Source organism: Helianthus annuus, chromosome 2 (assembly GCF_002127325.2).
Source record: "Helianthus annuus cultivar XRQ/B chromosome 2, HanXRQr2.0-SUNRISE, whole genome shotgun sequence".
Classification (NCBI taxonomy): Eukaryota; Viridiplantae; Streptophyta; class Magnoliopsida; order Asterales; family Asteraceae; genus Helianthus; species Helianthus annuus.
Genome location: NC_035434.2, coordinates 174326548 through 174341295, shown reverse-complemented (window position 1 = coordinate 174341295; position 14748 = coordinate 174326548). Strand labels below are relative to the sequence as shown.

Sequence of the window (14748 nt, the reverse complement as noted above, 5' to 3'; positions counted from 1 at the left end):
TAGTGATTGAAACATGGAAGCCCATACTTCTTTCAGATAACATGGTCAACTCGTCCTTGTGGTTGATTGGAACTTCATTATATATGTCTGGATCTGATGCACGCCATGGTAGGGCTATTACTTTATCAATTTAAGAATAAATGTAATGTTATATGGTACATTTAAGAATAAACACTCGGTATATGACATACAATGAAAACACTCGGTATATTAGATACAATGAAAGAGATGCATATGTATTTAATATTGTTAAAAGTCTAATACAAATACTTAAGGTAATTGATTTATGAAAAGATGATAGGACTGAATATCCCAAGATGAAGTGGGTCCACACATTTCATTTCGTTGTCACAGGACAACAGCCAATCTATAAAAATTATGTAATCAAATTTTGTACGCAAACAAAGTCTAAATACCACTAGGCAAAACCAATAACAATAGCATGCAAGAATTTTGGACGAAACATAAAGGCAAACACGTTTAATTACTAATCAACTTGAAGAAGCCGGTTCAATCTTCTTCATTGGAATACCATCTTCATCATGGTAAACATACGCAAAACCACCATGTCTCGTCATATCCATACCCGCGGTTTCATCTTCAGGCGAGATCCGTAACAACTTAAGCTTGTGTAGAATGAAAAATAATGGACCCATGGTAGCACTCACGAACCCAAATATCACCAAAATCTGAACCACATGTGCACCCAACAGTTTCCCCCCTCCTCCCATAAATAGCCCGTAAGGGCGACCTGGTTTCCCCGGGTAAACCTCGTTAACGTACTTCTCCTTAGCGAATAAGGCCGTGAATATAATCCCCCACGCCCCACAACCTCCATGAAGCTGAGCGGCTTCCAACGGGTCGTCGTACTTGTACTTTTCAGCCAGTTTGTTACACCCTGTCAACACACACGCAGCAACGAAACCACATATGATCGCAGCCCATGGTTCCACCACCGAGCACCCTGCGGTTATGGCCGCAAATCCACCTAAAAGCCCGTTGCACACGTCTGTCACATTCCAGTGCCCTGAAAAAAAATTATATTAGATTGTTATGATGTAATTAGGGTTACAAACTGAACACAATATTACAATTCCAGTTCCTAAACTATCATTAAACATCTTGGTGTAATACCTGAAATAATTCTTTTCCCAAACAAGGTAGTTAAAGCCGCGGTACACCCAGCTAGGGTCGTTGTCACCGCGGTCCTCCCAACCGCGCTCCACTGCCCATAATAATTACCCGACTCATACGGGCTCAATATCTTCGTAAATGAACCCGGGTTAAACCCATACCAACCAAACCACAACAAAAAAGTCCCCAACACCACCAACGACGCGCTATGCCCTCTAAGCGCAACGGATCGACCCGTGTGATCAAACCGCCCGATCCGCGGGCCTTCGATTAACGCACCGTACAAGCCAGCAATGCCTCCAACCATATGAACCACACCCGACCCGGCAAAGTCGATCACACCAGATCCAAGAAACAAGTTATCCAAGTTAGAAGCACTCGCCCATCCGTCAACAGACCAGAACCAATGGGACACAACCGGGTAAACAAACCCGGTTAAGAAAGCCGAATAAATCAAATACGCAACGAACTGCGTTCGTTCAGCAATAGATCCGGATGTAATACCCGCAGCAGCTATAGCAAAAGCCCACTGGTATAAAAAATAACTATAATCAAAGACAGATGAAGGTATATCTTTCAACGCAAAGTTATGTTTTCCTATGAACCCGTTTGATGGGGTACCGAAAGCGAAAGCAAACCCGAATAAGTAATAAAAGAGGCCGCCTGCAGCAGCGTCGAGGACGTTAGTGAGCATGATGTTCATGGTGTTTTTGGCGCGAACGGAGCCAGCACAGAGCATGGCGAAACCAAGTTGCATGGAGAATACGAGGTAAGCGGAGAAGAGGAGATAGGTGGAGTCGACGGCGTATGCGGTGTCAGTGAACTTGGTGGAGATGGTGTTGAACTGGTCGCAGATGAGGGTGGCGGCGGCGGTGGCGTTGGTGGTGTTTGTGCCCAACATGGCGGCCAGTGTGTCGGCCGAACATGTTTGGGAAGCCATTCCGGCGATGTCGTAACTATTAATATTATTATTGTAAGAATAAGGAGAGGGTGTGGTAAATATATGGATGCGGAAAGAGAGGGGAGATATCGGGAGTGTAACGTATTTGACTGTTGACCTTTTCTTGTGAGATTTGAGATTCTTTTCTTAACGTATTTTTGTTTCACTCCCTTCAGTTTCATATTATAGTGCAGTTTGGTCCTCTGCTTTTCCTTTTTTAAGTTTTTTTTTTAACACATGATTGAAACGTTTTCTTCTCAACTTTATTTTATTACCAATTATGCCATAACTAAACTTAATAATGAAATGTTTAAAATATAATTAAATTTAAAGGTTGATTGTGAACAACTCAGAAAGAAATCAAGATGATTTTTTTTTTTTTTTTTTTTTTTGTTGATATGTTATGGAACTATTTTAATAGATAAACTAAGGATTATTTTTAATAGATAAACTAAGTCATGGGTAGTAATTGTTTGAAAGTGTTGGAGTGATTTTAATATTCACAACATTATTTTGTAATTTGTTGTTGCAAGGTGTTATAGTTTCTTGCTATTCAGTTTTTATATTTATGTAAAAATTGTGCCGTTAAAAAAAACTATTAAATCAATTCGTTTGGTTTGGTTCTTCTCAATAATATTTAACAGAAGGAAATAACGGTCTTGTTCGAGGAAAAAAGATATTTAAAGTTTAAATCCTAGCATCACGTGAACATTAATGCTGGCTTTTAAATAATATCTAAAAACCATAGGTAATGGTTAATGCCCACTAAAGGGCATTTTTCATCACAACATCATCATAATGCCCTTTTAAAAAAGGTGTAATGGTTAATGCTCATTTCATTTATTACTTTCCATTATTTTTCTTCTCTTTGGGCATTATTATAGAAATGCCCCTCACTCTTCATGCCCCTATAATGCCCATGAGTAATGGTGTAAGGGCATTATCAAAATCTTTCATGCCCTTATAAAGCCCCATTACATATGGTCTTATAAGAGAAAATTAATGCTGGCATTTATTTCTTAGAATATTTTTTTTGTAAACTGATACTTGAATATTTGATTCCCCGTATAAATTTTATATCCTGTAATTTATTCAAATATATAAGAGAATCAAATTTGATTCCCTGTATCTCTAAAAAAGGTTTTTTTTATTTGTCTAAAAGATCCATGATCGTATTTGAATATATTATTTGTAGAGTTAACTTCGGTTTTACTTCATGTGGTTTGGTCATTTTAATGGTTTTGACCCAATCATTTAAAAATGACCATTTTTCTCCTTGATGTTTCAATCTTGTTTCCGGTTTGCTCCCCGACTCTAACTCCATCCGTCTTGTATGTTAACTGTAACATTATTTTGGTAATTTCAAGTATAACATAAGGGTACTTGATCTTGTATGTTAACTTGAAATTACAAAAATACCCTTTCAGTTAACATACTGTATGGATGGAGTTAGAGCCGGGGAGCAAACTGGTGACAAGATCGAAACATTAAGGAGGAAAATGATTGTTTTTAACTGATTTGGGTAAAACTGTTAAAGTAACCAAACCAAAGGAGCAAAACGTAATTTCTCTTATTTGTATGTGTATTCTAGAAAATGATTTTTATTTGTCGCGATTAAAGTCATATATATGCACAAGATTCGATTATCTACTTTCTATGTCCACGTAACTTACTATTTGACCTAACAATAGATCTATGATATATTAATTATTTACTATTTTTGTATAAATAAAACCTGCTAGGATGCTAAAACTGTTACAATTGTTAAGCTAAAATTAAATGGTTCACTAATTATTCCCTTTTTTTATTTTGCTATTCCTCTTTTTATTTTTCTATTCAAAGAATAAAAAAATCCCTTTCTTACCAAGACAATACGACCGTCTTTCAATTAATTTTTTTAATGAACAACCACACATGCGTCATCATTGTGCAATATGTTGTGTCACGATTTTCTTTATTGCATAAAAGATAATAGTGTAGCAAAATCATCACGTTTGACTGACGCGAGCTAATCTTTCATATACTTTTCAATGAGTTAGGCCGGTGATATTAAAAGTTAAGACAATTCAACATGGAAGAGATTCTTATAACTAACGTAATGTATTTTTTTTTTAAATATCAAAGAAACCCATAACATGAAAGTTGAAACCTCTATATGTATAAGCTATGGTTCTAGTTACTCCAAAATAACAAACTGATCCAGATAATGATATCTCTAGCATTCCCTCGTAAGATGAATGCCGATATTGATGTCTAGCTTGGACTTGAGACAAGCCAAATGAATAGAAAACGACACCTTGGTGAGAATGTCTTTAAACCGATGAGTGTAGTAATATAGTGGACCTCAAGAGAGTGGGCCGATATCACGTCCCGAATAAAATGTAAATCAATTACAAGATACTTTGTGCATTGTAGTCATATGACGATCGTCAAGAAAACAAGCCTAATCAGCATCAGCATAGCCATGAATCATAAATGTAGAGGACTAAGAAATAAAAAAAAAATAAAAAAAAAATCTATTTCAGATAAGTTTACGGACATCATATGCAATCTCATCTCTTGTCAAAACCAAATACTATGACGGATGCCTCAACTATGCTTCGGTAGAGTGATGGATCATCCATAGGTACACAAACAAAAGTTGGCAACTAGGAAAAGCTAGAGTACATAAAGGTTTGTCCAATGTATGCTGCTGACGTTGCTCGAAAAAATAAAGTTGTTGAGATAAATGCATATTGTCATCTAGGCGTGTGCAGAATTCGTTTCGAATTCGAAAAATTCGAAATTCGTTTAAATTCGATTCGATTATCAAGAATTCGTTTCGATTATAAGAATTCGAATTCGAATTCGATTCAATTCGAGTCAAGTAAATCGAATACGAATTTATAATTTCAAATTCGATTCGATTCGGAATTCGAATAAAAATTATACATTTTTATTTAGTATTTTTATATATAATACATATATAACTTTTATTAGGCTATGCTATAAATTATTTTCAATTTTTTTTTTCAAGTATTAAAATTACCTATTACCAAACCCACTACATGGCCCATAACTAAAACCTAAATAACAAATTTATCAATAGATTTCTAATCGTAAAAATATTAACTTGTAATGTGGAGTGGTTATTCACGACTTCTCGTTTTAAATTTTAGACTTGTGGTACTTTATTTGAAACTTTTTAACGTGATATCGTGCTTTATGACTGCTTTAAAATTTATGTTTCATTTTGAAAGTTTTCTACATGTTTTTAAAGAATCTGAATTAAATCGAATTTATTCGAATTCGATTCGAATTCGAATTTTTAATCGAATACGAATTGGGTTTTTTATTCGAATACGAATTCGAATCGAATTCGATACGTTTTAATCGAATACGAATTCAAGGAAAAATAAAAATTATTCGAACAATTTGATTCGAATAATTCGAAAATTCGATATTCGATTCGATGAACACCCCTATTGTCATCAGAGGAAGGTAGCCTGGATCCTAAAGCAGTAACTCAATGTACCCAAATCCTATGTAAGAATTAGGTTCACCTTTTGTAAAATATAATTACAAAATATATAATAACGAGACTCTCGTTATTCGTAGGAAATATCATAATACAATACCGGCTGCAATAACTAAATAAAAAAATATATAATATGATTATATATAGCAATCTTGATTCAAGCCGCATCTCTGGTGGATTCTTCACGCGCACTTAAAAGCATCCTAGACTCGAGTATTCATCATCTTGAGCCTTGAAAATACTCCTTGACTGCAACAAAGAGCACACTAAAACGTTGACGATTTTGGCTGAGGCACGTGTTCAACACGCTTCCCTTAAAACAGATTTCGCGCCTCTACTAAAGACAACGCGTCTGTCTCCCAGTGTACAACAGCCGAAGCAGTCTGTACTGCCGGAGATGGCTCACAGGCCCAAGGTTACATCCGGTAATTGTAGTGTTTGAACTCATGTGGTGGAAAACAAGTAGAGAGTACTCATCTCTCTAGTTGGTCTTCAAGTGTTCATCCTTCTTCTAGTATTCTTCATGTATTAAGCAATACCATATTCTTGTTGTAACAAAAGAAGCACATAGCCTACCATTTGTACAAGACTTAAGAATTAGTGAAAGGTTTCACTTGATTAGTCACTTAATTAGAGACTTAAAAACTCTAATAAAACTAATTAAATGTCATCAAGAAGCTTTACTCAAGAGTTTCTCTTTTATTTACCATATGAAGATTCTAATTAATATTTATAATTTCATTAAATTATAAATATATTAAATATCCATTCATCAAATTTCCAACAAATTACGAGTAAAACTGCTGAATCACTTCTGATACAAAAGTAGAGGAGCTCCCTATGATAAGAAGAGTACACATATAAACACGTAAATTTTAACCAAGTCTCAATAATAAACAAATAATGAAGCTTTAGAAATACAGAGTGAAGCCAAAGTGTCAAAATAGGAGTAGAAAGCTTGGAGAACCAAGCTTGTGAAACTTACTTAAGGCCATAGAAAGCCTTTTTAGCAAGTGTACATGTTAAAATGTGTTGTTATCATCCACTTGCCTAACTTCCCAGTTCCCACCCCTTCGAAAAACCAAAACATATGACCAACCTACAGTGGTTGGTTTAACTATCAGGTTGTAGGTCTTAACATGATCAATGGCCCTACACCCCTACTAGTCGAGCTTTGTACCTACTATTAATCCGATATGTCCACTTCCATCCAACTATGTTCACTCGAGTTATAGTTGGATCCAATACACATGTTTAATTAGACCATGGGGTGTGGTTTGGGTAGTCTCTTTGGGACTATCCGCTACGTAGGCGCCACGTCACATTGGGTGGAGGACCATCCCTTTGGGGACTACCCAAGGGTGTGGGAGACTACCCAACTTATAAATAAAAACCAATATATAATAAAGGAGAGAGAGAGAGAGAGAGAGAGAACAAACCAATCAAATGGCTAGTCTCCACCGTCCTGGTGATGCCGTTTGTGCCGCGACGAGGGGGAGGGGGGCGGTGTGGAACGAGGGCGACGAGCTATTAGTATACGATTATAAATAAAAACCAATATATAATAAAGGAGAGAGAGAGAGAGAGAGAGAGAACAAACCAATCAAATGGCTAGTCTCCACCGTCCTGGTGATTCCGTTAGCATGCTATTAGTATACGATTATTATTTTTTTATAAATCGATATACAAAGAGCTTAACAAAGGTTGGTTGTTTTTTCTATCCAAATATTTGTATAACAATACATCTCTAAATCATTTAAAAAAACTATGCGGTAGTTATATATTTAAATAAACAGAAAAATACTTAAATAAAAAATATTGAAATAAAGTAATAAAATAATAAAGACATACAGTATGTGTTCTAATATAATCAAATTAAGTAACGATGTAATTTAGAAAAATACAGGTATGGTTTTTGTTAGATGTTAAAATAAACACAAAAACTAAAACATAAATTAAAAATTAAAGTTATCGTATGTTATGGGTAAGTCCAGTACACCAATACTTAAAAGTTACCATACCATTTAGCAGGCTTCTTAAGAAAAAAAAAAGAAGAAGATAATTTATCATTTTAAAATAGACATGGGTGCGGGTCATCCTCTACCTTCTTCCTTCACTTATTAAAGCTCAACGACTATAACTCAGCTTGTCGCCGCCCTGTTCCCGAAAAGGGGGCCGACCAAGCTGTTTTCATCTTTCTTTCTTTACTATAACTAGTTAGCTGCTTTGACCGAAACAATTCAAGGGGTCAAAGTATATAAAACCTAACTTCGGTTGATACTTGCATTAATGGAAGTTTCTATCATCGGACCCTCCTGACCCCCTTTAGTTCCGCCCCTAGTGTATGTCACAGCCTCTTTGTCGTCCAACAGTATCTTTTTAATATATATCACAATTGGATTACAATTCTTATTTCACGACTTTGGGCTTCTTGTGATACACAAATGGTGAAGTGGGCTGGCTCGCATGCGAATCTATAAAGGTGTGTGGGCTGGGCTCAATGCGTTTCACCAGTCGGCCCCAATAATAAAATTCGTACAGCCACCTACAAGATTATGTTAATACTGCCTTCTAACTAATTCTTGTGGTCCCAATATAATAATCCTCCTCCAAATTAATTGCACCTTCTTTTTTTATTAATTCCCTTATCTTATCCTTTTAATTTCCTTCTTTTGTTCTTTCTAGAGTAAGAATTTGTTTGCTCTCCAGAACTTTTTCCTATAGTGGTGTTGGTGGTAAATTGCCCTCTTTCGTGGATCCCAAAGTTAATTGGTTCGATGTATAGGAGATAAGCATATGGTAGTTTCAATGGATTTTTTATTACGATAATGTTTCGTTAACAAATTCAACCGTGAAAACATTGGAACTTTAACCCGGTTACGTTGAATTGGTTTGGATTGTGTAAAACGGTCCTTAGCATTATGATGGTTCTTGGATGATTGTCTTAGCATCCATCATACTCGGGTCGCAGATTTGTTACAAAGTTGTTCTCATGGATCTTCGTTGCTTGTGTTTGGCGCAAGTAGTCCCTGTTATGCGAAGATTATGTTAGTTTCATTCTCATAGTCACGGTTATGAGAACTTTTGATGCATGGTTGTAGCTTGATGTAACCCTATCGCAAATTCATGCCATGTTGTTTGGTTTTAATCTGATTAAGAATGAGTGGGACAGTAGCAGCTGCAGAGAAAGGTTCATCAACAACCAAAACCCTATCCGATTTTCTCAAATCCATTCGAGGCAGACCTGTTGTTGTCAAATTGAATTCTGGCGTCGATTACAGAGGTTCGTTAACTTATTATTTTTCCCTCTGTTCGCTTGTAATTTGGACTATTAAGCTCTAATTCGGAATCAATCGTGTAGGAACGTTGTGTATGAAGTTGAATATTTGTATATTAACATTCATTATCGTGTTAATTGGTTGCAATTTGAAGCATGCTAGACAGTTGCTTGTTTTAAACTTGTTTAGGGTTTAATTCACAATCACTATCGCTGCCTTCATTTTGATACTTTTAAAAAGGTCCTAGTTGATTTTTTTAGGCATTGGCAGAGAGGTAATGCTTAATTAGATGTCGAATTGGAGGTTGGTGGTGGCTGGTTCTAGATGGTAGTGGCAAAGGTGGTTTTATGTGGTAGCGTGAGTGGTGATTTGTCAAAAATTGAGGGATGGGGTGGGGAGATGACGGTGGTGATTAGTGATTGGAGAAGATGAGGGTGGGCTTACGGTGGTGGGTTTTAGAGATAGAGGCTTTTTTATGGTTCATCATTTTGAATACATTTATGATTTAACTGAGAAAAATAACATGGATTAGTGATAAGGATCACCCGAGTGCAAAATTTGCAACCACTGGGACCAAATCTGCAATGTTTGCAAACCACTGGGGCCAACCAGGCATTTAATTCTAAAAAGATTCAGAAATTAATGATACATAATTCTCAACCAAATTAGGTTTAGAAACCATTGGACTTTTTGAGTCCAACAACAAACCCAAGACCGGATTTCATTTATTTCACATCCAGAGGGATTTTTTCCGACTTGTACACTTCTAGAAACTTGGCCCAATTACCCTATGTATGTACCACCACATCCAGCGGGCTGCACCTTTATATTAATTTTTTTATTCAAAATCGTTACCTTTTATTTGTTCATTAAATCACAAAATAAATTATGTTTCTTTGAATCAAATCTAGTTTTTGTGTATTGTAAGTAATTAACATGTCTCGAATGGCTAATTGAATCAACTACATAACTCAAGGTTTTGTCAAACTTAAAGTGGAATTAGTAAACCGACCTTGTGGAGCATTTGGATCTTTTGTCCCACTTGGACCCGCTATTTTAGCTTTGTTTCCACCCGCAAGCTTCATGCAACAATCTTTCTTGAAGTGCCCCAATTTTTCACATCTCCAACAACCCTTGTTTGGTTTCTTATTGGAATTATTATTTTCCCGGTCAAACTTCCTTTTATTATCCTTACACTTGTTAAACTTCCTAGTTTTCTCATCATTGATAAGTGATTGTTTGTAATTGAGAAGTTCAGGGTTAGTTTTGTAATTGTTCTATTCTTTAGGAGGTTAGTTGTAACTAGTTGGTTGGTTGTTGTAACAGTCTATATAGTTCGTTAATGAAGGGTAACAGCCATCGTTGAGTTGTATAATTTCTTTCTTGGTTTCTCTCTTAGCATTGGTATCAGAGCAGTTGTTTCTCGGCTGTTCTTACCATTCCCCTTGCCTAATTCACTCAATTCAATCAATTCAATGATGACGACCAGAAATAGTGCTGACTGGAGAATGAGAACGCAATTAAGAAGACGAGTGAAGAACATGAAGAATGATCAGAATTTTGCCAATATCAACTCGATTTTGACAATATTAACCGAAGAAATTACGAAATTGAACGGAGGAAAAGTTATAGTAAACAAGAACTATGATAATAGTGGTTTAGATTCTTCAATACATTAAGCCCGAAATAATTATTAATAAATAAACTAAAAAATGAAAACAAAGCCCAAATAACATTCATGTTAAATGAGCCCGTACTCCTGCGTCATCCAACTCAATGAAACACCTACGTTATTATTTCGATCTACAAGTTAATCCAATACCCGAAAATAGGATAACACTAAAATTATCAATATGAGTATGAATGAAGAAACATTCTTACAAGAAATTGCTCACACTTACCCAGAATACGCAGAGCTAAACCCAAATGAGCCGGGTTTTGAATATCTAATTGATTACAACCATCTTTAGCATCAATTGCTTTCATTCAGGCTTTTTCTTATGAATATAATATTATAAATTATAGTGGTGAACTTTTAATATTTAATAATTGGGTTAGAACATATGTAAAGCAACTACTAAAATGATTAAGCAAAGGAAGAGTATATCTAGAAGCCTATTATTATATTGTGTAAATAACAACATTAAATGAATGGGGGCGAAAATGCTTTTCATAAAGCAAATTTATTTAATTTCAATAATATTTGATGGTCAAGTTTCGATATGTTAATTCATCCATAACTTAATAAAACATAAATTGTGTCGTACAAAGAAATCTACATCTTGAAACCTAAACCATGTCGATCGAGTATCGCAATTATTTACCTTTTTACAGAGCGTTTTCATTGCCACCTATTTTACAACCCAACTTTGATGGCCCGGACTGATTAGAACATAAACACCAAAACACGAGATTGAAGGAACTTACTCGACTCTTTTTTTTATTATAAGCCAAAGCGCACGAATTACAATTACCTAAATATCAATCTATACGAACTAACCAGGCATCTTGGAAAACAAGAAACATAAACTACTCAAATAGGAAGCTAAACAAAGACTCAATATCTTAACCTAAAATAAGACTCCAAAAATAAAAACTCCTTAAGTAACTTAACCTAAAATAAGACTCCATAAATAAAAACTCCTTATATAAATAAACCCAACTAAAAAGACACTTATGCTATTGATTCATTTGGTTATGTAAACAACCCCAATTGAGTCCAACAAGCTTTGCATGTTAAAATAAGGTCTACTTGGGAGATTTAGCCAGTCACTTTAAAACAACAGGAGTTTGTTTAGGATAGGTGAAACACTTCACATGATATAAACATGACATGAGGAAGAGTGTGATGTGTTAAGAACCATTAAATTATTGAACCGGATGAGTGTTCATACACTAATTTTGCCTTAGCCTAGATACAAACACACCAAACCAGACCCAACCCAACCTAGCCTTCTTTGTTATCAAACGCAATTGATATGTTCTTTAATTACTCGCGTTGGAACATCATTATGCATCATCATCGTAATAATTTGTATTGTACTACATACGTTGTCTAGTTTGTTGGCTGCTTCATAATGGTTTCATTATTTATTATCAAAATAGATAGATTTGGGAAATACAATCACTAAACATCTGACCAAGGAATCCTCTCACATACTAGTAGGCTCTTGGGAACACCCAAAAATAAAAACTAACTAATATATGTTTGAATAGGACAAGATGTTTAAAGTAGTAGTAATTAACTAATACATGTTTTTAATAGGACAAGATGTTTAAAGTAGTAGTAATTATAGGTTTAAGAGGATTAGGAAACATAAATATTATTTTTTTTTTCATCAAAACAAAATGCTATGTAATCAGTGGTAACAAATTGTTGCCATAGAACAAGTAAATGAAAACTTTATTGTAAATATTTTAGATCTTTAGATATCATAATAATCATTTAAAAAATATATGCATCTAAACAATATCTTACTTTGTATCTTTGTATGTCGACTAAAATCTGTCTAATGTTTCCTTTAATTTACTTTTGGGGGGTAAAATAGAAGATAGATGTAATAAGTGATAAGATTAAGGTGGAATGAACACAACCTTAAATAATTAAGTAACAATGATATTGTCAGTCTACGTCACAAATTTCAACATTAATATATATTATCTCCCTTTGTGCTTCATGAATCCGTGTTATTAAGTTAAAATAATTTGCATGTAAAAAATATCATTTATGAAAATATCCTAACCAAGTGTTGTTTGATGATGACGTGTGTACACGCATACATACACACTAGTTATAAATCTTGTAATATGATAATTTCTTTTTAATTAAAAAAACTATAATAATACCATACTCAAATTCAAAAGTTCATGGTGTATTTTTTTTTCAAAAAATATTAACGTATGAAAAAATTATGACAATTTAAATATCGTGATGTTATGTTTTAAAGGATAATACCACATGTTATAAAAGTCGTAACTACTTAAACTTTTAAAATTATGTAAAACTAGGATTGCTACCCGCCGCAATGCGGCGGGGATTCTTTAGTTATAACTAAGTGAATATAGGACCCGCATGTTATGTTAAACCTGTCAAACGGGGAAAAATAGACAATGTAAAAACGTTCACCCACACACGCACGTACGTTGCGTCGTGTTAACTCGCAAAATTTAGAACAAAATGTAAAAACATTAAACAAAAGACACACATTGCGATGTATTAAGTCACAAAAAGATCCAAGCATAAAGCGAAAAATTTGCGGAAAATGAAAACTATAAATGATTAAAGTTGAAAGTAAAAAAAGTTATGAGAATAGATTAAAAAGATAAAAAGTTTTGGGTTAAAAGTAAAAAAAACAAAAACAAATAGTTTTCGGTTAAAAGTAATTTATGAAATACTTTTGGGTGAAAAGTAAAAAAAAAATCATTTTATTTGGAAAACCCCCAAAGCCAACGTTACGACAATCGTATGCATAACCATTTTTTCTTTGAAAACCCCCAAAGCACACCCCGCGTTGCGCGCGGGGCGTAAAACGGTGTGTCAAATAGTACTAATGTCACACAACCGTCATCGACCACCAACACTGACTCGACCTAAGATATGCGTGTTGCGACGAACCTGTCAAACATGGAAAAATAGAGGTAAAAACGTTGAACCACACATGCACGTTGCGTCAAATTAACTCGAAAAATTTAGAACTATACGTAAAACGAAAATTTGCGAAAGATGAAAAGAATAAGTGACAAAAGTTGCGAAGTTAAATTGCAAATAATGAAAAGTTTTGGGTTAAAGTTAAAAAACAAATTATGTAGGGTTAAAATTGAAAAAAGATAAAAACCTTTTGTTTAAAAGTAAAAAAATCAATTTTTTTTTTGAAAAATTAAAAGTAATTTATGAAATACTTTTGGGTGAAAAGTAAAAAAAATCATTTTATTTGGAAAACCCCCAAAGCCAACGTTACGACAATCATATGCATAACCATTTTTTATTTGAAAACCCCCCAAAGCACACCCCGCGTTGCGCGCCGGGCGTAAAACGGTGTGTCAAATAGTACTAATGTCACACAACCGTCATCGACCACCAACACTAACTCGACCTAGGATATGCGTGTTGCGACGAACCTGTCAAACATGGAAAAATAGAGGTAAAAACGTTGAACCACACATGCACATTGCGTCAAATTAACTCGAAAAATTTAGAACTATACGTAAAACGAAAATTTGCGAAAGTTGAAAAGAATAAGTGACAAAAGTTGCGAAGTTAAATTGCAAATAATGAAAAGTTTTGGGTTAAAGTTAAAAAACAAATTATGTAGGGTTAAAATTGAAAAAAGATAAAAACCTTTTGTTTAAAAGTAAAAAAATCAAGTTTTTTTTTTTTTGAAAAACTCACAAAGCATAGTGTACAAGTTGTTATGCATAAAAAACTTACAAACTTATATATGGAATAATTATCTTTTTGTTCTGGTTACATGTATTATAATATAGTATAAATATAATATTATGAATTATTTGGTTATTTTATTTTCAGAGCTATGTGAAATATGTTACTTGTTAATCAATGGTATATATAGTTTAAAAAGGTAGTTACACACATGGTTTAGCCAAAGTAACATCTTTAGGGTATACGGGGTGTCATCGGTGACCCCTATCGGTGACCCAAAATCCCGAGCGGGGATGCACCGCCATCACCACGGTGACCAAGAGAGAGGGGGAGAATTAGGTGGCGGCTCACCGAAGAGAGAGGGAGGAGAGAGAAGGCGGCGTCCAATCACAGCTTTTCTTTTTCTTTTTTTTTTTTAAAAAAAAACCAATTCACCTAAGAGGGGAGTGCCGCCATCAAAAAGGGGTATTAGGGGAGTGTTAGAGGGGAGTTGACGTGG

General features: G+C 34.7%; 1 protein-coding gene across 1 annotated transcript; it reads right to left on the bottom strand.

Annotated features, from left to right (window-relative positions):
• Nucleotides 1–270: 270 nt before the first annotated feature.
• On the bottom strand, nucleotides 271–2179 carry LOC110927344 (ammonium transporter 1 member 1). Its single transcript, XM_022171019.2, has 2 exons — nucleotides 1135–2179; nucleotides 271–1027 (listed from the first exon to the last, which is right to left on the bottom strand). The coding sequence occupies exons 1-2, from the start codon at nucleotides 2072–2074 to the stop codon at nucleotides 492–494; spliced, it is 1476 nt and encodes a 491-aa protein (XP_022026711.1). The 5' UTR covers nucleotides 2075–2179; the 3' UTR covers nucleotides 271–491.
• Between the last annotated feature and the right edge of the window lie 12569 nt (nucleotides 2180–14748).

Coding starts and splice junctions, on each gene's coding strand:
- LOC110927344 (XM_022171019.2), bottom strand. CDS start 2,074: ATGGCTTCCCAAACATGTTCGGCCGACACACTGGCCGCCATGTTGGGC. Junction 1,028..1,134: donor TGGGAAAAGAATTATTTCAG/GTATTACACCAA, acceptor ATTTTTTTTCAG/GGCACTGGAATGTGACAGAC.